This window comes from Vicugna pacos, chromosome 33 (genome assembly GCF_048564905.1).
Source record: "Vicugna pacos chromosome 33, VicPac4, whole genome shotgun sequence".
Classification (NCBI taxonomy): Eukaryota; Metazoa; Chordata; class Mammalia; order Artiodactyla; family Camelidae; genus Vicugna; species Vicugna pacos.
This window is the reverse complement of record NC_133019.1, coordinates 10,061,910-10,088,865: the sequence shown is the minus strand read 5'-3', so window position 1 is coordinate 10,088,865 and position 26,956 is coordinate 10,061,910. Positions and strand designations below refer to the sequence as shown.

Sequence of the window (26,956 nt, the reverse complement as noted above, 5' to 3'; positions counted from 1 at the left end):
CTGCCTGTTCTTCATTGTTGTTTGCAAGGCAATATTTCTAAAATACATATTGGATCCTATTTCTGTCTGGTTTATAAGCTGTTGGTGTTCCTTTGCCCATAGCAGTGGTTCTTTGAAGGAAGAATGTTACGGACCTCTTTTGAGACCCTCTCTGGAGAGTCTCACACTCCAAAATATTCAGTACCTATAGAAGCTGAAACCTGGGTTGAGAACCTTTTTATAGATCCAAGTTGAAGTTCCTCTGTATGGTGTATCAACCACCTTTGATCCGGCTGTTGTTTCTCTCTCCATACATCGTTACCCTCTCCCTACCCAGCCAACCCCCACGCTCCAGCCATACTGAGCTACTTGTCTTTTCTCCAGACACATCAGCACATGCTTCTTCCCTTGCTTAGACTTTCTCTAGTTGATTCTTTTCTTCCGTTGAATTAATAATTCATTCAACAAGTATTTATTGAACATTTTGAGGGGCTGTGCCAGGTGCAGGGCTTCCTATGTGCTTATGAAGCTGTCTAATGATACGGTCCAACATTAAACACAAAACAATCAAATAATTATAAAATGAGGGAAATGGAATTTAAAAAAAGAGAGGACAGGGTAATTATGGGAGACAATAACAGGAGGAGCTTAATTTAAATTGGGGAACAGAGGTCAGGAAAGGCCTTTCTGAGGTAGCAGCCTTTAAGCAGAGACCTAAAGTGTAGTCAGGAGTTAGATTGGCCAGGAGAGTGTCCCAGACAGAGACAGCAGAATGCAAGATATCCTTTTTGGAGGGAAATATGCATGTTACACACCGGAGGAAGGCCCCTGTGGCCAGAGCATTGGGGAGTGAGCAGGAGAGTGGTAGAAGTTAGGATTAGAAAGGTAACAAGAGCTGTATTTTATATTTGGGCCTTGGATTTTTTCCCTAAATGCACTGGGAAGCTATTGAAAGATTAAGCAGGGGAGGGACATGGTAAGATTTGCGTTTTGAAGTTATGTGGCTGCTATATGGGAAAATGAATTGGAAGATGTATGCAAGAGTAGAAGTGGCAAGACCTATTAAACCATTGCAATAGTCTGGGTTTGAGATAAGGTAGCTGGCTCTCCACTAGCAATGGTGAAGGTCAGAAATAGACAGATTTGAGATGTGTATTGAAGGTGAAATCAGTGGAAGGCACCGATGAGTGTTAACTCTGTGAAAATAGTGACTATTTATTTTGTGTCATTAGCCTCTAGAGCAGTGCTTGGTATCCAGTTAATGCCCAATGAATACTGTTGGATGGATGGAGAGTTGGATGTATTGGATGTGGGGACTCGGGGAGAGGAAGGAATCATTAATGACTTCTAGATTTCTGACTAGATCAGCTGGGTGGATGGAGGTCTGTTTATTGAGATGGGGAGGCAGATTTTGAGAGGCAGAGTAAGAATTTCATTTTAAACTTTCTGATTTGAGGTGCCAGTGGGATATCTAAATGGATATACCCAAGAGGCAGTTGGTTAGAGCCCAAAAGGTAGAGGAAGTCCATCCAACAATGTCTAATGCCCATTCTTTCTTTAGGCAAATGTTTACTGAGCACTTACTCTAGGCCTAGCGCCCTCCTGGGATACAGCAGTGAACCAACCATCCTTAAGTCATAGAGCCGGTAATCCTGCAGGTTAGGGGTGTGGTAGGTGATGTATCAACAAATAACTCCTTTTAAAAAATGAATACTATGTGCAGAAATACCACATGGGGTATCATGAAGGTACAGGATTAAGGCAAATTCTCCATTGAGGGAACACTGGTCTTTTACTGGATGGGGTGGGGTAGCTTTTGTTACAGGTGTGTATTAATTTCTGTATGTCAGTTGATTTCACTCCTCACCCTCAATCCTTTTACCTTAGCTTCTACTTTCCTGAGTTCTTTATTTTGGTTCTTTTTTATTGGATGGATTTTGTCTTTAAGTAGCTTTTCCTCCTCTGCAAGAAGAGCTTATAGGTGCTTTATTTCCTTATTTCTCTAAAGATTCCTTCTATCTCTATTTTCAGTATGCATTAAAATTTTTAAAGGAAACTTTAGACATTGTATCATTTCTCACATTGGAGTCATATCTTCTGGCATATGGATTCTTATTGTGGAGAAATCTTGAGGCTAACTTGATCTTTCCCGTTTGTACATGACTTCATTCTTTTTTTGGTTTAGGTGCTCATATAGCTCTTTATATAAAAACCTTAAGTTTTCATAACTTTAGCAGTATATGTGCTAGTGTTGATTATTTTGTTTCTGTTTCTATAGTGTACATTGTAGCCTTCCTATCTTCAGATTCAAATTATTCTGTGTTTTTTGGATTTTTTTGTATATTTTTTAATATTCTTTTTGTTCCTGTAAAGCATAGTGATTAAGAACAAGGCTCTAGAACTGTAAGGTCTGGGTTCACAACTCAGCTTCTCCTCTTGTTATCTGACCTTGGGCAAGTTCGTTAATCCTTCTGTGCCTTAGTTTCTTCATCTGTAAAACTGGGATAATAGTATTTACTGAAGATTAGATGAGTTAATATATATAATGCAGTTACAGCAGTTACTGGCGTCTGTTACATGCACAGTAAATGTTAGCTATTATTAACTATTCCATTTTTCTGTTACCTACTGTTGTTGTCTGTTAGCGTTCAAAAGGCCTGCGTGGCTCACAGCAAAGTTCTTGAGGTCGCAGGGTTCTCTGTGTTGTGTTTTGATGGCAGTTACTCTTTCTGTCATTACCACCACTTTACCTCCAGCGCTGTCCTAAACCTAGGAATGTGTCAGCATGTTTTTTTTATCCCCTTCAGTTTTATTTCCTTCTGCTGTTCTGGGTCTCTGCAGAGTTCCCTACTCCCTTGTTCTAGCCACACATCTGGACATTGCCTCCTTAACCAAGGGATAGTTAGATCTTCATTTCAGATCTGTGATTCTGATGTTTGGAAAAATCTGTTTCCTGTTCAGGTCTACCAAGACTTCCTTGATATGGATCCAGAATTTAATAGAGTCAGCAAGTATGTTTTGTAGGTTAGTGGTTGGAGATTATAATCACGTCCTTCTTTCGTGGAAGATGGATTTTTTCCCCCTCTGTTTTTGCTTTTAGTATTGAGGAAGCCTGGTGGAGTAAAATTGCTTTTGTTCTTTTCCATCTTTACCTGGAGTTTAATGCGTATTTATTGAAGGAATGAGTGGTTTGAACGTTGCCACGAAGAAACACATTCAGGTGGAAACAGGTTTCTCTTTAGATAAGTAGCTGGCAAATTGCCCTGTGACAAGTAGATGTTAACTGAATTCACCACCAAACTTTGGGATTTGGAGACACAGATTCTGTAGGATTGGGAGTTCTTTTGTAACCCGTTCACATTGTCTTACATTTGCCTAAAACTAATAAAGGGTATGAATACTTTCCTAGCTGAATATTTTGTAGTCACACTGATCTAGTTTTCTGATTCTCATTCATGTGAAAGCTTTTAGTTAACTATAAAAAACTATACAAAGGGAAGATAATGTTTTGTTTGTAAGACAGTAGTTTAGTAGTTGATAGCAAGGGCTCTGGTTAGACTGTGAGGATTTCAATCAGAAGCCCTCCATCTGCTAGTTATGTAAGTTGTATAAGCTACTTAACCTCTTTGAACTTCACATTTTTCTGCTACAGAATGAAGCTAAAAATAAAAATATTTATCTCTTAGAATGTTTGTTTTAATAGAATTAACTTACATATATATATAAAGTCCTTAGTGCAGAGGCTGGCATGTGGTAAGCACTCAAGTAAAAGTACTCAGGTAAGTTTTAGTTAATATTATCATGATTTTAATTGTTAATGATTATTCTTATCATGGATAATGGAGGACATATATTTGGAGCAATCTTTCTAGTATAATTTCTAACTACCAAGTGTAATCTGAAGGTATTGAGTGTGCCTCAACTAATATCCATTCTTCCCAAATGAATATTTTTCAGAGAATCCAACCTAAGGAAATATGGACCAGCTTACTGTGTTATTCTTTACATCTCTAATTGACATTTATTTCCAGCCAGTTCATCTCCTCTTTAAATATAAGTTCAGTAGAATTGTTTTGTTTTTTTTTCCTAAGAGTTCAGAAGCCTTTGTTCTCACGATAAACCTGCTTAACTTTGCGTTTGAGCACTGGTAGAAAGCTAAGTTGGGTTTCCTTAATGGGGAATCTGGCCATTCACCCTCCCAGGGTAGAATTTTTTTCAGGAACTAAATAGCTTTATCTAGCAGGGTCTTCCTGCCGTTCGCAGTGGAACAGTACAAAGGCCACATTGAGCATAGCTGCTGGGGAAACCCTTTTTCCTTCTCTGGCCTGTAAATGCTGTTCTGTCTCTGTGAAAAGCCCTGACATCAGCTCTTGGAAAAATCCAAATACTTGTGTTAGAACAGGGCTGAAACACTTGCCTGAGCAGAGACTAAATGGCTGAACTATGCTTCTGAGTTTACCAGATGCCTTTCAGTCATGTTGTGCTTTAAAAAAAAAATTAAATCTATGCATTTCAGACATTATCTAGAGAAATTAGGCTAGAAAGGACAATCTAACAGCCCTCCTGCTTTCTTTGCTAGTTTATTCTCATTTTATTCTTTTTCCTAAATAAAATCTAACCTCAAGATAATATAGAATTCATGCTTGGTGGGGACAGAATGTATCAGCATTATGAACTTTGTGTAGTAGTCTCCACGTATTAGGTGCTTCATAAGTGTTTGGTATTTGGGGCAAAATACACTGTTACTGTAAACATAGACTGGACTTAACTTTCTTAGTGTTCAAATCTATGGAATATGAAGGTTTATTCATTCATCAGAGGGCTCCTTTAAAACATAAATCAGGTCATGCCTTAAAATCCTACAGTGGTTTTCCATTGTACTTTAAATAAAATCTGAACTTGTTGATGTGGCTCACATTCTTTTTTTTAAGATTAAATTCTGTTTGTTTTGTTTTTGTTGAAGTATAGTTGGTTTACAATGTTGTGTTAATTTCTGGTGTACAGCATAGTGATTCAGTTATACATATATAATATATATATTCCTTTTCATATTCTTTTTCATTATAGGCTATTACAAGATATTGAATATAGTTCCCAGTGCTATACAGTAGGACCTTGTTGCTTATCTATTTTATATATAATAGTTAATGTCTGCAAATCCTGAACTCCCACCCTCCTCTTCCCTTTCCCCCTAGTAACCATAAGTTTGTTTTCTATGTCTGTGAGTCTGTTTCTGTTCTGTAAAGGAGTTCATTTGTGTCATTTCCTTTAGATTCCACATATAAGTAGTGTCATGTGATACCTGTCTTTCTCTGTCTGACTTACTTCACTTAGTGTAACAGTCTCCAGGTCCATCCACGTTGCTGCAAATGGCATTACACTATTCTTTTTTATAGCTGAGTAGTATTCCAGAGTGTGTGTGTGTGCGTGTGTGTGTACCACAACTTCTTTATCCTGTCATCTATCAGTAGACATTTAGGTTGCTTCCATGTCTTGGCAATTGTAAATAGTGCTGCTGTGAACATTGGGGTGCATGTGTCTTTTCAAATTAGAGTTTCCTTCAGATACATATCCAGGAGTGGGATTGCTGGATCATATGGTATTTTTAGTTTTTTAAGGAATCTCCACACTATTTTTAATAATGGCTGTATCAAACTACATTCCCACCAACAGTATAGGAGGGTTCCCTTTTCTTCACACCCTCTCTAACATTTATCATTTGTGGACTTTTGAATGATGGTCATTCTGACTGGTAGGAGGTGATCCCTCATTGTAGTTTTGATTTGCATTTCTCTGATAATTAGCAGTATTGAGCATGTTTTCATGTTCTTGCTGGCCATTTGTATGTCTTCACTGGAGATATGTTTGTTTAGATCTTCTTCCCATTTTTGGATTGGGTTGTTTGTTTTTTAGTTATTGAGTTGTATGAGCTGTTTGTATATTCTGGAATTTAAGTCCTGTCAGTTGCATCGTCTGCAAATATTTTCTCCCATTCCATAAGTTGTCTTTTCATTTTGTTTATGGTTTCCTTTGCTATGCAAAAGCTTATACGTTTAATTAGGTCCCATTTATTTATTTTCGCTTCTATTTCTGTTGCCTGGGTAGACTGCCCTAGAACATTGCCAAGATTTATGTCAGAGAATGTTTTGCCTATATTTTCTTCTAGGAAGTTTATAGTTTCTTGTCTTTAAGCCATTTTGTCTTTATTTTTGTGTATGGTGTGAGGGAGTGTTCTAACTTCATTGATTTACATTTGGCTGTCCAGCTTTCCCAGCACCACTTGCCAAAGGTACTCTTTTTTCCATTGTATATCCTTGATTCCTTTGTCAAAGATTAATTGACCATAGGTGTATGGGTTTATTTCTGGGCTCTTTATTCTGTTCCATTGATCCATATGTCTGTTTTTGTGCCAGTACTATGCTATTTTGATTACTGTAGATCTGTAGGATTGTCTGAAGTCTGGGAGGGTTATTCCAACAGCTTCTTTTTTTTTTTTTTTCTTTTTTCAGTATTGCTTTGGCAATTCTGGGTCTTTTGTGATTCCATATAAATTTTAGGATTATTTGTTCTAGTTCTGTGAAAAATGTCCTGGGTAATTTGATAGGGATCGCATTGAGTCTGTAGATTGCTTTTGGGTAGGATGAGACATGGCTCACATTCTTACATTACCTGGTTCCTCTCTCTATCAGTTGATCTCATCTTTGTACTACTCTCTTGGTCATTCTCTATGCTCAAGCCACAGTGGATTTCCAATACAGTAAGCTGCTTCTCCCTTGTGACCTTTGTACTGGCTCTTTCCTTTGCCTATAACTCTCTGGCTCCAGATCTTCTCATGGCTGATTCCTTTACCCCATTTAGAGTCTCAGCTCAGATGCCTTAGTGGTCTTCTTTGAGTAAACTGAATTAACCTATTTAGTCACAGTCACATCCTTTATTTCCCTCATAGTACTTACCACTGTCTGAAATTATTAATTACAACTTTTTGTTTGGTCTGTTGTCTTCCTGTAGAATGTAAGTTTCTTGAGAGCAGAGGCCTTATCCGTTCACTGATATAACCTCCAGTGTCTAGAACAGTGCTTGGCATAGGTTGCTGTCTGTGTAACTTAGTATGCAATTGGCTGCCTGTAACAGAAAACTAAGTCAAAATTGACTTAAGCAGTAAAGACATTTACGGGCTCACATAAGAAGTCTAGAGGTAGGATTGAGGGATTTTTGATTTAGTGGCTTAACTGTGTCAGTGGCTCAAGTTCCTTCCATTTTTCCCCTTTTGCCATCAGTTTCAGCTTCATCTTAAGCTGATTCTTAAGATTGGATGCTAAGTAGCAGTCAGGGCTACTTGCTTCCTCATTCACGTCCAATGGGAGAGGAAAAGAGTAAGTGTCAATGAAGTAGAAACAGAGAAACAATAGAGAAAACAGTAAAAGCGAAAGCTGGTTCTTCTGAGAACAATAGTAAAGTTGTTAAACCTCTAACCAGACTGATGAGGAAAGGAGAGAAGACAAATGTTACCAGTTTTGGGAAGGAAAGAGGTGACATCACTACAGATTCTACAGATATTAAAAAGATAATAAAGAAATATTATGGATAGCATGCCAATAAATTTGACAATTTAGGTGAATTATGGTTTGGAATTTTATAAATCCCAACCATGTACATATATACACCTATATATTATATAAATAAGAATATGTAAAATATATATATATGAACATATAAACCAGACATGTATATTTATATATATGTGTGTGTTTGCATGTATATGTGTATATATACACACATATATAGATGTGAGCTAGATTTCTCACTGTCAGAGAAGTTAAGCAAAGAGGGTAGATGAATGAACCCTGTGGTTCTGGATTAGAAACATCAGTATGAACTTATGTTTAGCCTAATAAGTATGCAGATGGACAGAAACAGAAACAATTATAGATGTATGTACATACATATTTTAGTATATACACTTGCATTTCTTAGCTCTGTCTGCTTAAAGAGCCAAGAAGTGGTGACACTCCAGTGGCAGCAAGCATAGCTAGCACCCAGATCTAGGTTGCCAAATACCAGCCTCCAATAAAATGGCTCTTGGAGAAATGGTTGATTCTAGAGCTGGAGTAGGGAAGATGAGCCTAGAGCATTTTGCAGTACCAGAGACAAGAAGTGCTCAAAAAACAAAAGGATGGGGGCATGTCAAAAGGATGCAGGTGCCAACCCGAAGGAACTCTCAAGTGGCTTAAGCTGGAATAATTTAAGCAAGAAAATAAATAATGTCATATTGGATTAGAACTCAAAGTATAAAATAAATACATTGAGTTCATGGTGATAGAAATGACTGCATAAATAAGTAGAGGAGAAGACACAAATTTTCCTTATGGGAAAAATTCCAAATAGTTTATGTAAATTCTCTCTTCTAGGAGATGGAGCTTAATGTTCCCAACTCCTAGTGTGGGTTGGATTTGGTTACTTGCTTCTAAGGAATAGAGTGTGAAAAGGGAAATAAAGGAACTGTATAGGGAGAAGTCTGGCAAATGCTGTCTTAACCAAATGACTAAGGTTAGTATTACTAATGATAAATCGGTACTGTAAGCCCCTGATATGTGATGACGAGACCATTTCACCTCTGTGATGTTACAGAAGTAGGACTACATATTTACAACTGATTTTCAGCCAAAGTGTAAAGGCAATTCAATAGAGAAAGGATGGTGTTTTCAACAAATGATGTTGCAACAATGGGATATTCAAATGCAAAGAAATTTCTTTATTTACTTCTTTATCCATATCTCTTGCCATGTGCAAAAATTATTGCAAAATATATAACAGACCTAAAAGTCAAATTGAAAATTATTAAGCTTTTAGAAGAAAATCTTTGTGACTTTGTGTTAGGCAACAGTTTCTTAGATATGACACCAAAAATGCGTGCAAAGACTATTTCCAAATGAGATCATATTCACAGGTACCAGGGATTAGAACTTCAATATATCTTTTTGGAGGGCAGAGTTCAACACATAACAAGTATAATGTTCCCAGTTTAGGGGTTGTTTTCATGTTCAACGCAGGAACAGTGACAATTTCTTTATGTGCTTAGTAGAGTTCCCATATGGTGTAAAGAAGTCATCTTCCATATCTATGCTTACTTTTTTTTCAAATGTAATGATGATGATGTAATTTAATAAATACAAACTCATTTGAAAATGTGAGTTTGTTGTAGCTTTTTGGCATTTATTCAATTTGTGGATAATATATCTCTAACTGCTATTATGTGGATCCCTGCTTTGTCTGTTTTTACTTTTAACAGTAATAGTCTCTTTTACCTGTTTTGTGCCACACTTTGGCACTTGGGCACCAAAGTTATGTTACCTTGACCCTTTGTCTTACAAAATCTCTAATTAAAACAGCTCCTCTAGCTCCTTGCTTCTGTGTGTTTTTATAAGGGTTCGAAATGAGTTCATGCAGTTAAGCTAGGGGACTGCTGTAGCCTCTCTTTTCTGCTTACCTGGTGGACACATAAACTCCTCTTTACTTCTAGTCTATACTCCCACATGGATTCCTTACTGTAGATAGATTCATCTTAAGGAAGAAATCAAGAGGGAGTGCAAAACTTGAGCTACAAGGATATTTTGTTACAACATTGTGTATTATACTGAAAAACTGGACCTAGCCTAAATAGTTACAAAAGGGAATTGATTAAATTAGTTCAATAGCCCATATCACAGAGCACTTTGCAGCTCTCAAGAATTATTTAGAGCCCTGATCTTCAAATCTTTAACTCACCTGTAAGTTTGACATATAAAATAAATAAATAATACAGCTCTGATGTGTGGGGAACCCAGAGCATCCATCTACCCATTTTTGTCCTCTGAACTTTTGAACCCCTGGATTTTATGCAGCACAGTTTAAAATCAGTGCTGTAGTGAAAACTTCAATGATGTAAAATTATGTTGATATTTTCCTTAAGTTAAAAAAATTACCAATGTCTACCATGTTTTAAGTTTTATAAAAAGAACTGTTATGCACTGTGTTTACACTGTACAGAAATACAGTAATCTATATCCTGAGAAAAGTTGGAATAAATATACTCATTAAAATGTTGGATATTGAGATTATGGTAATTTTTATTTCTGTTTGTCTTTTTAATTTTTAAATTGTATACATGTGTTTCCTTGAGAATAAAAGATACTATTTCATATTAAAAAGTAGAGAACCATTGCTTAATTGAAAACTTTACATTTTGGGAAGGATAACAATCTCATTCCTCAATCCCTTGAGAGAGGAATTATCTTGAAAATGTTGAAAAAATAATATTAGTAGAATAGATTTATTTAGAAATGATTAATGTCAGTAGTCTTATGTGTTCAGTATGTTAGGATGTCACATTTTTAGCATCTAAGGGGAAAAATTGAATGTCAGAGAATTCAGAATGAACTGACTTTGTAAAGCAATGATTCTCAATTCTGGGATGATGTAAGAGGAATGTCAAAATAATTAAAGTACCCTTTCCCTCCACCTTTCCAAATTAAGTGCTGTGGTGAGCCATTGTTATTTGGTAAGAGTACACCCCAGCTCTAATTCCTTGGTTTGGGGTGAAGGGAAACTCTTGTAGAAGTGTTACGCAGTTTAGATAGAAATGAGCACTGGGCAGGGGGAGAGGAAGGGGAAAGGAACAATCCAGAACACAAGGAACCTGAGCTGTCAGTTAACCAGAGCACAGGGAACCTGAGCTGTCAGTCAACTAGAGCTCAGGGAACTTGAATTGTCAATCAGTCAATCAGTTAATCAATCAGTCAATCACAAAACCAGGATATAAAAACAGGAGGAAGGAGGGAGTGGTGCCATTTTTTCTCTCTTGGATTGGCCCGCTCCCAATTCTCAGGAGTGTACTGTATTTCACTGTGTTTTTTTTTTACTTCATTAATAAAAATGTTGCTTATATCACACTTTTTGTCTCTTGTCAAAAATTCTTTTTTTTGGGGGGGGGGTGACTAAGAATGGAGGTAATTCTTATTTTCCTTTTTTCCGGTAAAAGAAGAAAGTGAAATGGCATGCATATAACTGATATTCCTCCTTTGCTCCGCAAAATTAGAAGTCCTTTTTTTTTCCTTTGTGGTAGTTTGAAAGTTTGGGGTATTTAGATTTGGCAGCAGAAAGTGTGATTTTATGGTAAACTAAGTGGATAGTTAAGAGGAATTGAGGAATTATTAATATTTCAGCCGGAACCAAAGCCTTTGTGAAGAGAAATCTCTTTAGTTTAAAACCAAAATTTTCATTAGAGCATTCACTATATACATAGCCAGTGAAAGTATTTTCAAAGAAAAATAATTTCCTCAAAAGAAAATAAAACACTTAATGGATATGGAAGGTGTGTTATATAGAAAATCTAATTGTGATGATATTGGCTATGATTAGTTTTTTTAGTAGACTTTACCGTAGTTTATGTTCATATAACCTCTTAAATTTTAATTGTTTATAGAAATATTTCACCAGCTAAGGAATGTGACTTAAATATAAAGATATGTAATCAAAATACTTACCCACAATGCCTTTCTTATATAGTTTTAAAAAACTGTAAGTAAGAAACAAAGAATGTGCTCTTATTCCTTTAGAGTTCTTCCTGGAAAGTGTATGAGGTTTTTATTTCCTCAAAAGATACAGACCTGTGTTGGTTAGTTGAAGGAAATTGTGAACATCTTTAGAGTATGTGGGAACTAAGTTTGTACTTTTCTGACTCCCTGTATTTTCTTGTACTGTGATTTGGAGGGAGTCCTTGTCAAAATAACTTTGGTTAAGTATGGATATAGCAGTGAGTAGCCTTCTTTGTAGAATGAGAGCACACCAAGTACCAACATCTCAAGGTAAGCGAAGATCATGAATAATCCTCTGTGATTTGAGAGTTAGTGTAGTTTTGGTTGTTTTTCCTTTCCTCAAGATTTTAGTAATAAAAGAATCCTATTCCTGTACTTGTGTTGACACTTGGTAAGAAATGTTTAGGAGCATTTAATACAAATCCGTTACAATTTGTTTTCTTATTTAATTAGAATTCCTTGCTACTGAATGCTATTTTAAGTAATATATAGTAATTTAAATTTTGAGTAGAACTTTTTTATATAATAGAAAGCAAAATGTTATTTGACATGTTTTATATTTAATTTACATTTTACTAATTGTCAAGTTCAGATTAATGCTGGAGCTTATCTCAATGGCATCTCAATGCAAAAGGTAAAAAGCTAGTAACTTTTTACTTTTTCAGAAGCACAATTGTATCTTTCAGCAAATTTGCAGAAAGAAGCTGGTTTTAACAAATTTTGCACAATTGTCACTTCAATTTACAACATTTGAACATTTAATCTCAATGGATTTTATGTAAAATTTTATTGGGAAACATATCCATCCCAGAGTAAGAGGACTTCTTTTCTCTCTTGTATTTTTATTTTCACAAATGTATCCTGAAGGAGAGAATTGTGAAACAAAGTTAAGATTTAAATCCCTATGTAATGAAAATCATACATTGTCCCTATTTAATAAATCATGAGATTTTTAAAATAATCATGAGATTATTCTGTAAATTCCAGTTTCTTGCTTGTATTTGTTTAATGATAGAAATATCTCTTCTATAAGTATAGATTTGATGATTTGAATGGTGTTGAATGGGATGAGGATACTTAAGTAGTTTGAAGGTCTCAGACTTTTTTCTGACAGTTTTCTTTACTTAGTTTTTGGAGTGAATAGTTTGAAGTCTAAAAAGACACTGTGTAAGTTAATGATACTCATGATCTCAAAGTAAATTTATATGGAAACCTTACAGGAAATACTCAGAAAACTGATCATGTTCCAGATTGTTAATAAGGAAATGAAAGTCTTTAACAAGCTGTTATTTTTATTGTGAATTACTTTTCCCAGTTCAGAAACAACCAATATCTAATTTATAATAGCTCTGGCAGAGGGAATTAAAATAATTTAGAATTTACTATTTGATTTGTCAAAGTATGTCCAGGAAATAAGAGACATTTACTTAGAGTCTGTCCTGTGTTTGAGTTCTTCAGTAAAAGTGACAGTATACTAAACCATGTTTAAGAAGCTAATTTGAGATCTGACATTACATTCTAGTGAATCATTTTTGGATTTTACACAGAACTGAACTCATTGGTCCTTGTCATTCTGTGGTTTGAATTGCAAGGTCCAGAGGTTTAAAACTAGTAACACCATGAAGAATTCTCCATGAGTCATCCTGTCAGCTATAGCTTCTGCTTTAGAGCCCTTCTGATATAATTAATATTTTATTGCCAGCTCTGCTAACAACTTTACATGCTTTGGATCTACATGCTAATAATATAAGTACAGTGGAAAATAATATTCAGACTCTTTTTTTTATTTTTGGCTACTTCCAAAATTTTTACTTCTTTTAGTGACTCTAAGCTAGACCAGTTATAAATTATCGGTGGTGAAAGGATTTATGACTGGTGTTTTTTTGGTAGGAGGGGAGAGGTAGTGGTCATTTACTACCTTTGGTTCTATGAATCTTCCTGTCCAGAGATCAAAAGATTGTCATTTTGGGAAAAATGATATAAAACTTGAGCTAGCTGGTTTATATTCATATTAAAGTAATTTCAAAATTAAGTACTAATTATTTAAATAATTTGAAAAACCTGATTAACATCCAGGATGCAGAATGCCGTAATCATTCTTGATATTTTAAAGGAGATGAGGAAATAATGGACCTTTTTTTGCTAAGTGGCAGGTATGGTCAACATAATTTCACACACAAAAAAATCACTGACCTTACTTGCCAGGAAAATTAGAAGTTTTGGTTGTAACCTGATCTTTTTTCTTACTGTAGCATCTGGGAAGCTTGTTAACTTGAGTATTGATGTTAATTTTATATAATGTGACTTGGCAAGTTAAGCCTTTGGTTTCATCACTGGCTTTGAATTATGCATTTCTGTGAATTTTACTGACTTAAAAACATATTTGAATATTGTTAGTCTTTAAGTTTATTTTTCTTTTCTACTGAATTCGAAGTCATGCCACCAGAGTTCACATTTTTGTTCTTCCTTATAGCTAATAATAATTAAGTGGTTACTGTGTGCTAGGCAGTGCTTCTCACTGAATGCTTCTCATTTTCTAATTTGATCCTCAGAACAAACTTGTGAGGTAGGTACTAGTATTATTACTATTTTACAGATGATTCTTAGAGAGGTTAAGCAACTTGTCTAAGTTCAAGCACCTTTTAATGGTGAAACCAGAATATGAACCTAGTTATGTTTTTTTCTGAGGAGTCCCTGAACCGAAGGCCTTGAGCTCCCATATAATTTTCATTGACTACACAATATTGGAGGAGTTTATTTTTGCACTGATGTTTGTTATTATTTTATGAGGATTGAGCCTTGGAATTATCTTCATTGTTATTTATTTTGCAGAGTTCTTTGTCTAGTAACTCCTCACTAGAGTGATTTTTCCTCTGCATTTTCACATCACTGAAATCAGGATGTATCTACAATGGAATTTTTGAGAATTCTAAATTTAGTAGTTAACATTGTTTGGCTGCTAATAAAAGCTTGACCACTATCCAATGTAAGTAAAATTTCGTCAACTTCCTCCCCTTCATTTCAGTCATCCCTTATTAAGAACCATCTCAACTCCCAAATTCTTCATCATAACTAAACCCAGGGGGAAAAAAATCTAAAATCTTGGAGATAGAGGGTAGGAATTAAGGCTTGAGTGTGACATCTCTGTTTCTTCTTTCAGAATACTTCTCACTGGAGTAGTATCAAAAGGTTAGCTTTTTTCTCACCAAAATCAATAAAAAGGAAAATATAATTTCTAGTAGACTATTTATTATAAATAAATATGTGATAGCATAAAACTTTGGCATTCCTATGTAATTTTTCTTTGTAATCCAGAAGTTTTATTTAACAATCTTTAAAGTCCTAAGTTTTAAAATCTTAAAGACAATTATAAAATCATGTGTGTCTATGTATTGTAGAATAGTTTAACCTGGCTAAAAATGGAAGTTTTACTCCAATATACATTATTTATTAGATTAAAGTTATCTAATTACCAAGTCACATTTCCCTCTACAGTGTGATAGCATATTGGGAAGAGTATGAAAATAAAAATTAAAAATTGGGGGAGGCCTCTATATATTGCTATTAGTGTTTTTATATATATAAACATATATATTTTTTTATTGAGTTATAGTCAGTTTACAATGTTGTGTCAATTTCCAGTGTAGAGCACAATTTTTCAGTTATACATGAACATACATGTATTCATTGTTGCATTCCTTTTCACTGTGAGCTACCACAAGATCTTGTATATATTTCCCTGTGCTATACAGTATAATCTTGTTTATCTATTGTACATATGCGTGTCAGTATCTACAAATTTCAAACTCCCAGTCTGTCCCTTCCCACTCTCCTCCCCACTGGCAACCACAAGTTTGTATTCTATGTCTGAGTCTGTTTTTGTTTTGTATTTATGTTCATTTGTCTTTTCCTTCCTTTCTTCCTTCCTTTCTTTCTCTTTCTTTCTTTCTTTCTTTCTTTCTTTCTTTCTTTCTTTCTTTCTTTCTTTCTTTCTTCCTTCCTTCCTTCCTTCCTTCCTTCCTTCCTTCCTTCCTTCCTTCCTTCTTTCCTTCCTTCCACATATGAGCGATCTTATATGGTATTTTTCTTTCTTTTTCTGGCTTACTTCACTTAGAATGACATTCTCCAGGGACATCCATGTTGCTGCAAATGGCATTACGTTGTCATTTTTATGGCTGAATAGTATTCTGTTGTATAAATATAACACATCTTGTTTATCCAGTCCTCTGTTGATGGACATTTAGGTTGCTTCCATGTCTTGGCTATTGTAAATAGTTTTGCTATGAACATTGGGGTGCAGGTGTCATTTTAAAGTAGGATTCCTTCTGGATATATGCCCAGGACCGGGATTACTGGGACATATGGTAAGTCTATTCCTAGTCTTTTGAGGAATCTCCATACTGTTTTCCACAGTGACTGCACCGAACTGCATTCCTACCAGCAGTGTAGGAGGGTTCCCTTTTCTCCATGGCCTCTCCAGCATTTGTCATCTGTGGACTTTTGAGTGATGGCCATTCTGATTGGTGTGAGATGATACCTTAGCATAGTTTTGATTTGCATTTCTCTGATAATTAGTGATACTGAACATTTTTTCATGTGCGTATTGATCATTTGTATTTCTTCCTTGGAGAATTGCTTGTTTAGATCTTCTGCCTGTTTTTGGATTGGGTTTTTTTTTTCTTATTGAGTCATATGAGCTGCTTATATATTCTGGAGATCAAGCCTTTGTCAGTTTCATCTTTTGCAAAAATTTTCTCCCATTCTGTAGGTTGTCATTTTGTTTTGTTTATGGTTTCCTTTGTGTAAGCGTGTAAGTTGCATTAGGTCCCATTTGTTTATTCTTGCTTTTATTTCTATTGCTTGGGTAGACTGTCCTAGGAGAACATTTTTGAGATGTATGTCAGATAATGTTTTGCCTATGTTTTCTTCTAGGAGGTTTATTGTATCTTGTCTTATGCTTAAGTCTTTGATCCATTTTAAGTTTATTTTTGTGTATGGCATAAGGGAGTGTTCTAGCTTCATTGATTTACATTCTGCTGTCCAGTTTTCCCAACACCACTTGCTGAAGAGACTGTCTTTATTCCATTGTAAGTTCTTGCCTCCTTCTTCGAAGATTAGTTGACCAAAAGTTTGTGGGTTCATTTCTGGGCTCTCTATTCTGTTCCTTTGGTCCATATGTCTGTTTTAGTACCAATACCATGCTATTTTATTATTGTAGCTCTATAGTATTGTATGAAGTCTGGAGGGAGGGGGTTTCCTCCAGCCTCTTTCTTTTCCTTCAGTAATGCTTTGGCAATTCTAGGTCTTTTGTGGTTCCATATAAATTTTATTATAATTTGTTCCAGTTCTGTGAAATATGTCCTGGGTAATTTGATAGGGATTGCATTAAATCTGTAGATTGCCTTGGGCAGTGTGACCATTTTAACAATATTGATTCTTCCAATCCAGAAGCGTGGGGTATCGTTCCATTTTTTAAGTCTTCTTTAATTTCCTTAATCAATGTTTTATAGTTCTCCGTGTATAAGTCTTTCACCTCCTTGGTTAGATTTATTCCTAGGTATTTTATGCTATTGTTGTTTTAATATTAGAGCTCAGAATTAACAAGAAAAAGGCATCCTGAGTCAAGTGAATGAATGCGTTATGACATTTAAGGCCCTTGGTTAGAATTTTTGGCATAAAAGTATGCTTAGTATAGGTCATCAAAAATAAGAGCATCTAGTCACCTTATCCGAATGGCGCAACTTTCTAATAACCTTTTCCTTTAGTTATTATGGTTTTTCATATTGGTGCTTTGACTTTGTCTTATATCTAGAAAAATACATATACACACATATAAATGCACACAAACATGTTCATTGTTGTCTAAAATGTTCAAATCATCAATATGATATTTTCAAAAGCCAGGCATGTTTGATAAATTAGGCACACGTAACATTATGTCAGCATTCAAATACAGCTGTTCTTCGTAAATATCTAACGAAAGATTTTCACAGTTTTATGATTGGACAACACAATGGACAGGGACTTGAAAATAGAGGATTTTGTGCACTAGAATTGTTTCATCAGTCTGATGTTGGGTTACTCTGTTGCTTAGAATATGTCCTCTTCTTGGCCTTTAGACCTGCCTTTCTGTAGCAGTCGATGGTATTATCTCTTCATTGGTTACCAGGTTTCTTATTTATCTTCTTAATCTCCTTCCTTGGCTGTCATATCCATTCTCAGTTGTTCAGAAGCTTGTTTTCTTTTCCCCAGGATTTGACACTTGGTGTTTCTCTTTACATGCTATTTTACATTTCAGTGACCATCAATAGGTTGGTGATTCAAATCTACAATTCTAGCCCCAGGTTTTTCTGTGGGGTTCTAGCTTTTTATTTCCTGTTACCTGATTATATCTGCATCTCAATATCCAGCAGGTGGTAGGGATTTTATAAAACTATGAGATTCTCTTGGTGATTTTTCTTAGCTGAAGTAGAAGGAAAAATGAAATAGCCATTGTTGGCATTATTACATACATATGCAACTGCACATACAGATATACATATATATTTGTTTGTTTTACCACGTACTTTAACATGGAATTTATTGATTTGAGAAAAAGTGCTGCTATTTAAAGGTTTTTTGATAAAAGTTCTTTGTACTTTATGAATGTAGTAAGTCAGTTATGATAAGCCAGTTGTACTGTAGGGTGGTCCTTGTTCTTCATCTTCTCATTCCATCTTTGCCATCTGCTTTCCTCTCCTTTTCCATTCTCTTGGACGAGAAAATAGCTCAGGAAACTGGTTTACAATCAGTAGTCTGGGAACTTCCTGGATTCTTTACCAACATCTCTCTGGATGATGCAGTTCCTGACGCAAGCAGCATTGTTTTGGGGTAGGAGTTTTTATATTGGCTGTCAGGCCAAGTGGCTAAGGTTGCTAACTGCAGGTTGGGAATTCTTTTCTGCCAACTTTTATGTTCATCTTTAAATTTAAATCCCATTCCTTCCCACCTCCCCCAACAAATAAGGGTGGACTGCTTAGGAACTCTTATTTCTGAAGATTTGGTAATCTTTTGTAATCACTACATGCTCTAGAGCAATGTCCTCTCGATTCTCCCAGAACCCCGCTTTCATTGTTACCCCTAACTTGGTTATAAGTTGATATCCTATTACTTACTAGGGAAGTTTTTAGATTCTTGGGTTTTTTCTTTGACTCAATTTTGACTTATATAGGAGTTTAAGGGAATTGTAATTAAACTTATAGACTAAGGGTTTGTTTGTTTGTTTTTGACTAAACTACTCCATGCCAAATAAAATAGTCATTCAGGTATTATTGTTTTATGTTTCTTTCTTACTATCCTTGCTAATAGCCTTTTTTAAAAAACCAATTTTACTGATATTCTTAATAAGCCCTGTTCTTATTACCTAGACTGTATAATCTTTACATAAAATATAGGTTGAGATAATTTCCAAAAAGGACAGAAATGGGAAGAAATTTGAAAACACTCTTTTAGACTTAGGTTAGCATTTACATATAGGATCAAACTCTTATCAAGAAGCCTCCAGTAGAATTTCTTTAAAAAAGAGACAACCAGGAGGAAAAATTGTAGTTCTTTTAGCTTACAGAACTGAAAAAAAGAAAAGAGTACCCTTTGTTTTCTACTTTTGGAACATTTTTAATAACTGATAGTACTGCACTGGTAATTTTTTCTAGATTTCTGTTGTTAAGCCTAAACATAAATAATTGAGGACCATGATTTGATCATGACCAAAGGGTAGACACAGACCAATAGATCTGTAGTCAGCACTGAGGTATTTTGGATAGAGAGTCGTGATGAGCAGGAAGGAACTTTTCTTGCTACGGAAACTAAATATAATATTTTAATGGTAAAATATTTCTTTTTGCTTCAGTTTTTAAAAAATATGTAAAATGGAAATAATATCTTCATAGTTATTTTTTAGGGTTAAATGAGATAATACATGTGAACAGTTTAGAATAGTGCTTAGCATCTACTAAGCCCTCAATAGATGTAGCTGTTGCTATTATTTTTCAGATTTTTAAAAAGAGAACCCGTACTCAGGGACAGCCGATGGTAAATGCACCTGCAATTTGAGCTTTAACAAAGTAGTTAAGATACTACAAATAGTATCCAGCTCCACCTGTTTGTTGAATCTTGCTTTTAAGAACGCTTAAGATTTAAATCCCTTATTCTGGTTGTAGAATGAATAAATTTAATAACAGTCTTACAAGTGAAGTAACTGCATCTTTTCTTTTTGTTTTTTCTTTGTTTTAGGTTTCCCCTCAAAAAACCTATAAGGTAAGTTGTTCAGTTACACTTCATGTGTTTAGGTTAAATTTTACCTAGAAGCATTCTTTTGAAATTATGGTGCATTTTTGTGGTTTTGAAAACATGGATTTACGTAGTTTAAAATTTCAAAATGCTTTACAAATTTAAAATATAACAGGTGTTGCATATTTTTTCTGGAAGACAACATTATTTTGATAACATTTCAATGTTTTTAATATAAGCATTTTAAAAGTTTGTTCAAATTGATACTTAAGGTTACTCCCTATGAAGAGATTTAATTTTAAAATCTATTGTGACTGTTTTCAGTTGTGAGTAGCTTGGAAAGTATAAATGGATTGCCAGTTTTTGACGTGTTTTATCATATGGACAACTGTAACTGCCTTTAATTTAGTTAATGAACTTTGGCAAACTAGATCAGTCTTAATTACCCTAAGACAGTAAAGGGAAAAGTCCAAAATGTCCAAATATGTCTGTGCTTGTATCCATATTTCCATATTTATTCATTTCCCGGGATTAAGTGCCTCTTCCTCAGTACTTGTTCTTCAACATCTCTTCACTCTCCCATCTTGATTGTCATAAATATTATTTAAAATGTAGGTAGTGTGTCTTTCCTAATTATGAGAGTATTTTTATCATTTGTAGTGATGGCATAGTGTAGAATACCAATGTTAATCTTGGCATTTTAGTTAGTAAGTAGTGTATGTGTTATAGTAGTGGTCTTATTTGCTACCCAGCCATTATCTGATCAGTGTAATTGAGTAGGCTATAGGAAAAATAATAATTCTAGTGTCACCCAGGCCTTGCAGAGATTTCTGTGTCAAGAACCATAGGCAGGCGTTAAGTGAGGCTTGCCTAAGTTTTTTTTTTTAATGTTCTGATCCATGCTGTATTTTATTTACCCAGTGATTTTTAACCTGACCATACTATATACATAGGGTTGGGTAATATGTTTAATTACTTTTAGGTACTGTTTTCTTTTCTGTTAAATGGAAATAATAGTGATTAACCTGTGAAAAAAACCACTAAAAGAATTTAAGCAGTTATTTCTGAGAATAAAATAGACTTTTTACTAAACAGTAGTCATTATTTTTAAGTGCTTTTTATTATCATGTAAATAGCGAAGACTGAATTTTAAAACTTCATGAAAAAATATAAATTAAAGAGGTTTATGAGACTGTGTAAGGTAAACTGATTTCTTGGTTTCTCTGTATAAGACACACTTGGGATTTTAAATTTTTTTTTATAGTTTTTTTAAGTTTTTATTCGAATGATTTTCTTGTAGTAAAAATTTAATTGCTTTTATTTAATTTAGGCATGGAAGTATTTTGAACCGAGAGTCACCAACAGATAAGAAGCAGAAAGTTGAACGCAGTGCATCACATGATTTTGATCCCACAGGTAAAACATCTTAAGCTTCGTAACTAACTACCTGAAATACCTAGGAGAAGCTACCTGCGTTTGATCTGTTTAAGACTCTCGTTCCTCTTCAGTTACGAAATATAAAACCTTTGCATTCAGGAGGAATACAAACATTTTTTAACTTTCGACACCATCAGTTTCACCATAGAAGCATCATTGTAGATTATATTATAGTTAAAAATAATGATGGTAATAGAAATAGTTATTATATCATAATTGGAGAGTTTGGTCAGACCAAGGATTTAGTAGTAAGATAAATCCCAGGTGTGAACAGTAGTATGTTTATAAAATCAAGGTTATAACAGCTACAGATTTCTGTAGTCATTTAAAAATTCACATGTGAACATGATAAATTATAATATTAAATAAAGTAAATTAATGATCATTTCATTTTAGAGTAAGCAAATTAATAGAAATCCCTTTTTCTTCAGTCAAAAAGTATTCTAAACTCAAAGAGCTGTCTTTCAACCTCAGTGATGTTGATCTTTCCTAGAGTTTTCATGCTAGTAGACTTTTGACTGTTTATATTCTTAATTTTATAGCTTGAACCTCTTGTAATATAAAGGCTTTTGTTTTCTCCTTGTAAAGTCACTCAGTTTCTAATTTATAACAGTTGCTTGATAATTTTGCTTTTGTCATTTGAAACTTGTTCTTTGTACACATACTGTTTTATTCAGTTGTATGTTCCTATGACACAAGATAAGTAAATGCTAAGGTCTCAGATACATAAATATAATGTATCTATTTTTAGATATTTTCACTTAGAAATAAAATTTTTAATTTTTAATAAGTATATATATATTTATATCTAATTAAGATATTTCATACTTTTAGTATAAGCTGCTAATTTATTTTGAAGAAATATTATAAATACTATCTAGGAAGGGAAGAATGGGAAGTGAATAGCTACTAAATTATCTGCATCTTGGGTGGTAGTTTAAAAATGAAATCCCAGTCATCAATTTAGGAGGTTTTGGTGGTGGGAGTATGTAATATGTAACTTCTCGATCTCCATTAAGAAATAATTCTTTGTTTCTGACACCTAGTGTTGGTGTCATGGCACTCAGAGGCTTTCATTTAAATGATTAGTTATCGTCTTGACAACTAGGGTCACGAGTTTCTGCCCTGTGTTCATAGAAGCATTATAGTCTTGTTAGATTGGCTTATTCTGTATTCTTCATCTGTGATGGGCCCATCTCCAAAGACTAAAGATTTAGCAAAGTGGTATTCAGTGCTTCCTAATGAGATTATTTCAGCTTTTAGTGCTTTTGTCATCTCTACAATTGTGAAATGATATATTTTGTAGACTCTTCATGTGTTGTTTTGTTGGAACATATTTATATTGCACTGTCTTTTCTTCAGTAAATCTAAAATATGCCATTACCTATGCTGTTCATGACTGTTCTAAGTGCTATCACCTGTGAGGTTCATACTTTGTGTTTGCACGATTTAACTTGATCATGATTCATTCTTTTTTCCCCCATGAATTTTTCCCCTTACATTGGTCTCCATATTTTCTATATCTCTCTCCTTTTCTCCCGCTCCTGTGCAGATAGCTCCTCCAAGAAGACAAAGTCTAGTTCAGAGGAGAGTAGATCCGAGATATATGGTAAGCTAACGTAGCCAATTCAGCCTTGCACCTTTGGAGCTTGCTTCATGCTGTTTTTTTTTTGTTTTGTTTTGTTTTTTAATAACTGCAGTCTTCCTTGTATCTGCTCTGCATGGCATGATCTACTGCAGGGAAAGGGAACCTGGGATTTTAATTTGGCTGTGATGTGGAAGCTTAAGGTTGCTAGAAACTAACATTGTAGAGTAAGAACAGGCACATTACCTATCTCCTCTTTCATCTTTTTTATGTTAGGAAAGCGATTATCATAAATATATTTGGGTCAAGTTTCTCCAAATAACATGGATAAGCTTTGAATTCTTGGCATTTTCTTCCTGTGTCCTATTTGCAGAGTTGGATCATGTAGAATTTCATCAATCCTATCAGTATTTTTCTCTAAGTGTAGTAATGGTATAGTTTAGGTATGTTAGCGTTTCTTTGGAATTTTTGTTTTATTTTTTATTTGTTTCTTTATTTTTAATTGCCTCAACAGCTGGAAATGCTGTTCTTATATAGTTTATCTACAACAGCAAAAATAACTTAAGTATTTTATTTTTGTAGCTTGAAGAATTTGTCTCTGCCTTTTGTAAGTTTCCCCAAAGGTTATTCTGAAAGCGAAAATTTCAAAACGGCAGCATTAAAAATAATCTTCACTAACAGCAGGTTTAACCTGAATGATCAAGTTTTGCAACTGATGATTGAAACACTAATATTTCCAGACTGTGTCCTGTCTTCTGAAGATAATATAAACCATGTTTGTAAAGTTCGGACATATTTTTCCTTTTCCTTTGCATACTTTTTACCTGGCCTCTTTTCTTGTTTTGGCATCTAATTAGTTTTGTGAGAAAAGTGAATAGGAGAAGCCCTGCCTGCAACCAAGACTTTAAAAATAATCTCTGACAGACTAATTTATAAAGTTATTTCTTTTAAAGTATTTTCCAAATTTGGCCTCAAAGGAAAACCAGGTCTTCTCTAATGGAGCCAAAAGTCTGGCAAGTGGAAGTTTCCCAGGTGTAGCTCTTTCCTAGCTTGATATATATACATGAAAAGAAAAAAAAATCTGAAAATGCCCCTCCTCCCTTTTAAGATATTTTATAATTTATGTCTCCTGACACTTGAACCCATAATATCAGGTACTGTTTAGTTTTATGAAGCCTCAGTGTTTGGTTATAAATCAGTTAATAACCTGTGTGAGATACATACAGTTCTTTGCGTGGGTTTATGAAATCAGTGCTTTTTCTATGTAGTTGAACGTTTTACAGTAATTCAACAGGAAATGTTTATAGCATGCCATGTGGGCATGTCAAGTTCATGCTTTTTCCTCCCTCCAAAGTATTTGGCTCCTCATAAGTAAGGAATAACTTCAGAATTTCTTGAGACTCTGTCCTTCTGTTCTATTATAAAGAGCTTCCTATGGTTTATTCTCTCCTTGGGAATGTGAAAACTATCTTTGTAGCTCCATTCTTTTCTAATAACCTTTGCAAGGTTGTAATTTCATCTCCCCCACCATTTTTCAAGATCTGTGTTATGTATGCAAAAGCTTAGCATTTGCTTTGGATGAGACTAACAATTTAAGAATCTATAACTGGAAATATTATACTAATATTTTTCTTACCAGTAATAGGAATATTAACACTAGTTTAGATACACCATTGGCTTGATAGTAATAGAAACATTTTTAAGTAGTTATGGGGTGGTAAGGTATGGCTTTTCTGTGTTTGTTTCTTGAGAACCCTTGAAATACCTTTTTTGGAAGGAACTGAGCCATGAGTTCTCAAAAAGCACTTTAGAGAGAGAGGAGTTGATCAGAACGAAGTTAGCACGTTAATTTAAATCTCTTTGACGTTACAAATATTTTATCACCTGTACGAATAGACTTCTTCAGACTGTGTGCAGTTAGCATGGATGAAGAGGAATCTCTACAGAGTTAAGGAAAGCTTGGAAATGCTGGAATATGACTGAGTAGAATCATAGTAACTGGTAACATGATTTTAGTATAGAGTCTCTTAACAAGCCCACTTCTGAGTTTTGAGATTATATGTTGTCTTCTCTTGGGGTAAAATTTGTTAGCTAGATACTTAACACAAATGATAGTCATTCAATTACAAATTGTTTATTTTAAACTTTCCCAGCCATTTTTAAAATCCATTTTGTGAGATAGATTTACTTTGCTCATTTTAAAAGGAAACCAAATGTTTGTTTTGTATTCACCTCTTTTATTAAGTTTCTGCCCAACTCAGTAGGTCAGTATTTGTTCCTTTTCCTCTTATTTTCCCCTCTGTACCTTTTGGAGTCTGTTGACCATGTACAGATACATTTTCTGATCTGCAATTTTAATGATACTTAATTTTCTCTTTTTTCTTATTAATATTTTAATGGAGAAATTTTGTGGAGGGTTGAGGACTATGAGAGATTTACCAAGGGGATTTTGAGTTAGATTACAACTTCCTAACTTCTGTCTTGGTTTCATGAAGAGAATTTAGCTGATGGTATTATGTACAAGAAGATAAGCCATGTCTTTTTCATATTGGTGTGCTGGGGCTGCTATAACAAAATACCAAAAATTGGGCTTAAACAACAGAAATTTATTTTCTCATAGTTTTGGAGGCTAGAGGTATGAGATCAGGCTGCCAGCGTTGGTTGAGTGCTGGTGAGAGCTCTTCTCCTGGCTTAAAGGCGGCCACCTTCTTGCTTTGTGCTCACACGGTCTTTCCCTTAGTGCAGGCATGTGTAGTGCAGGGGAGAGAGAACAAGCTCTCTGGTGTTTCGTAAGGATACTAATCCCATCATGAGGACCTCACTCCCATGACCTCATCTAACCCTAATTCCTCCTCTGCCCCACCGCCCTGCAAAGACCTTGTCCCCAAACACCGTCACATTAGGCATTAGGGCCCAACATATGAATTTTAGCAGGGAGGAGTGACACAGACATTCAGTCTATAGCAGAAGTGAATTGTTAGTACTTGAAATATCATGGTTTGGATACTTCAGAGTGAATTTTTTTAATTCATTTTTTTTTCTTATTCAAGCTTCTCATATCTGTAAAAAAGAAACGTTCTTGGTTTCATTTTCACTCCCACCAAGTTATTATTCTCTCTGTTTTTTTCTTCAACCTTGCAAAGAGCATTCTACAGCATGAACCTTTTGTGTCCTCACAAGTCATTCACTTCTTTATCACTTAAAATCTGACTTCTGAACATATACTATCTGGAAGGTGAGTCATAATATCCAACTTGAATATCTATGAACTTTTTCTCCATTCTCACCTTCCCTCTGAACCATTAGGCAATGCTGATGCCCTTTCTTTGGTTTCTATAATATTATATCAACCTGTTTCGTTTTCCTTTGTAATTGTTTTGTCTTTTCTGTACTTGAGTGCTTTTTCCTTCTTATAAATGTAGGCATGACCCAAATTTCTGTCCCTGGTCTCTCTCCCTATTTCCAGTCTTATATTTTTAACTGTTTGCTGAATACTTTCACTCTAGATATCAAATTCAAATGACCAGTCTGGAATTTATCATTGTTAACTGTGACTAGACATCAATCCTTCTCCTTGATTTCCTGGATTCTTTTTACATCACTGTTGTTCTTCCATTTACTTAGTCTTATTTTGTTAAATTTATCTTTGACTTCTCCCTTTCCTTGTCTCATTGATTCTACCATCACATTATTTTTTATCCCTTACTCTTAGTTCCGTCTCCACTGCTTTGTTCAGTTCTTCATCATGTCATTGGACATTTTAATAGACTCATAACTTACTTTCACTTTGATTGCACATTGATTCACTTCCTTTTCTCCATCCTATTGTATTCTGTCAGATTAATATTTCTAAAGTAAGGATTTGGTCATTCACTTGTTGGGAAAGTAGAATAGTTTTTAAGATATATCATGATTTGTCTCCAATTCATCATTCTGACTCTCCTCCACATTTTCATTTCCCAAAGATGGCTTGGTATTCTTTTTTTTTTTTTTAAGTATAGTCAGTTTACAGTGTTGTGTCAATTTCTGGTGTACAGCATAATGTTTCAGTCATACATATGTATACATACATATATTTGTTTTCATATTCTTTTTCATTATAAGTTACTATAAG

At 34.6% G+C, this 26,956-nt stretch overlaps 1 protein-coding gene across 3 annotated transcripts in view; it reads left to right on the top strand.

Moving 5' to 3' along the window:
• ARHGEF12 (Rho guanine nucleotide exchange factor 12) overlaps positions 1 to 26,956 on the top strand; it is a 123,824-nt gene that overhangs the window by 34,398 nt on the left and 62,470 nt on the right. For 2 of the 3 annotated variants that reach the window (XM_015242134.3, XM_015242132.3), the window contains exons 2-4: positions 19,824 to 19,847; positions 21,151 to 21,236; positions 22,810 to 22,866. In XM_015242134.3, the coding sequence (XP_015097620.1) occupies positions 19,824 to 19,847; positions 21,151 to 21,236; positions 22,810 to 22,866 (167 nt within the window). The remainder of the gene's footprint in view (positions 1 to 19,823; positions 19,848 to 21,150; positions 21,237 to 22,809; positions 22,867 to 26,956) is intronic. The other variant, XM_015242133.3, reaches the window with a different exon arrangement.